The 1,920-nt window shown below is 46.0% G+C and overlaps 2 protein-coding genes across 2 annotated transcripts in view; one reads left to right on the top strand and one right to left on the bottom strand.

Annotated features, from left to right (window-relative positions):
- LOC109506906 (uncharacterized protein K02A2.6-like) overlaps nt 1–1,601 on the top strand; it is a 3,946-nt gene extending 2,345 nt beyond the window's left edge. Inside the window, exon 2 of the mRNA XM_019855939.1 lies at nt 949–1,601. Coding sequence (XP_019711498.1) covers nt 949–984 — 36 coding nt within the window. The 3' untranslated portion in view covers nt 985–1,601. The remainder of the gene's footprint in view (nt 1–948) is intronic.
- Nucleotides 1–1,920, bottom strand: part of LOC109506900 (zinc finger protein OZF-like) — a gene marked incomplete at its 5' end in the record, with an annotated part of 35,689 nt that overhangs the window by 23,380 nt on the left and 10,389 nt on the right. The window lies entirely within an intron of this gene.

Raw genomic sequence — 1,920 nt, 5'->3', positions numbered from 1 at the left:
GAACTTTCTGTAGAACAGGGATGTGTTCTGTGGGGAACAAGAGTCGCGGTGCCAAAGAAAATCAGAAGAACAGTGTTAAAAGAGATCCACGACGGACACCCTGGTATCGTAAAAATGAAGACAATTGCACGACAATATGTCTGGTGGCCAAATATTGACATGGACATCGAGAAGGTCTGCAGACAGTGTGAGACATGCCAGCTAGAACAACGCATGCCACGCCATGTTCCACTGCACTCATGGGAGTTTCCTGGAGGGGTGTGGAGCAGGATTCACATTGATTTTGCAGGTCCATTCATGAGTCACATGTTTATGATAGTGGTCGATGCGTACTCCAAGTGGCTAGAGGTCTTCAAAATGTCACAGATAACCTCAGCAGCCACCATCACAAGGCTTAAAAGACTGTTTGCAGCACAAGGAGTACCAGAACAAATCGTCACTGACAACGCCACAACCTTCATGTCGGATGAGTTCCAACTCTTCATGAAAAGGAATGGAATCTTGCACACGACTGGGGCACCGAAACATCCTGCTACGAATGGACTCGCTGAGAGATGCATTGCGACCTTCAAGGCAGGCATGAAGAAGCTTGCAAGAGAGATCCTGAGTGTTGAGGATAAGATTTCACACTTCTTGCTGCGTTATCGCACAACACCAAATAGTACAACTGGAGAGTCACCAGCAGACTTGTTCTTAAAGAGACACGTACGAACACGGCTGGATTTCCTTAAACCGAGCATCTCTGAGACGGTGAGGAGGAGACAGTATCAGCAGAAGGAGGAACATGATCGTCAGGCTGCCGAAAGACAGTTTGATGTGGATGAGACCCCCCGTCTATCTACGCAACACAGCAGGAGAGCATCCCAAATGGATCCCTGGAGTAGTGACAACGGACTGGGGACCAGTGTCATACCATGTGCAAGGTGAGACTGATCAGGTATACAGGCGCCATGGAGACCAGCTGCGTCTTCGATACCCACCTGACATTTTAGATCCTGGACCTGAAAGTGCGACTCAGTCAGCTGAGCAGGAGAAAGACTTTGACGAACCGGAGTCCACAATTCCTGCATCACCAGCTTTTGCACCAGACCCGCCTGAGCCACTTGTGCCAGAGACAGTCGTTTTGAGACGTTCAGTACGTAAAGCACAACGCCCTTTACGTTACAGGGATTGATTGTGATGTCATAATTTGAAAGAAGTTCAAATTGAGTTTGTTTATCATTGAAGAAATGTTATGCAGTATGATGGATAAGGAAATGTGAATTTGTTATGTACCTTTAAACTAAGGGGGGAGGTAATGTGGTGTATTAACCACCATAGTTATTTGTATGTTGTTTGGACGCATTGAGTTTCCGTACTCTGTATTGCCATCTACTGCGCATGTGTAAAATGTTACCGTGAATGTCTCAGTCGCTTCCCCACGTTGTTAATGGCGGAACTCAACGGTCGAATACATAATAGAAAACACGTGTGTGTGCCTCGTCATTTCAAGACACAACAACATTCTTAAAACGTAATCTGAGCAAAAGGGTGAATTCAGAATTGTGTATAAAAGTGGTAGCCCATCGTATTAATCGGCGACCAGGAAATAGCTCACTTTCCAGAGATGAAAGTGGACTTTTCTGAAAATTCCGGGAAACATAAATAAATAAATAAATGTTTGTATGTATACACACACACACACACACACACACACGCTCGCGCGCGCGCGCGCACATACGCACTTGGCCGATCAAGCATGAATTAGTTTACACAAAACGCTATTCAAATACTCGAGATTCAATGATTAATCTTCCTTTTGTGTGCACACGTGTACCCTTTATCTCCAAGATATGGCGAGGCCATGAGAATGCGAGGCGAGGGTATTACTGTTGTGGCGACGCCACTCAAGCTAAGCGAGCCTCAGCAGTAGCTAGTCCC

The sequence above is a fragment of the Hippocampus comes genome, unplaced genomic scaffold (assembly GCF_001891065.2).
Source record: "Hippocampus comes isolate QL1 unplaced genomic scaffold, H_comes_QL1_v1.1 scaffold451, whole genome shotgun sequence".
Taxonomy (NCBI): domain Eukaryota; kingdom Metazoa; phylum Chordata; class Actinopteri; order Syngnathiformes; family Syngnathidae; genus Hippocampus; species Hippocampus comes.
Note: the sequence above shows the minus strand (reverse complement) of the source record. Positions and strands in the feature narration are given on the sequence as shown.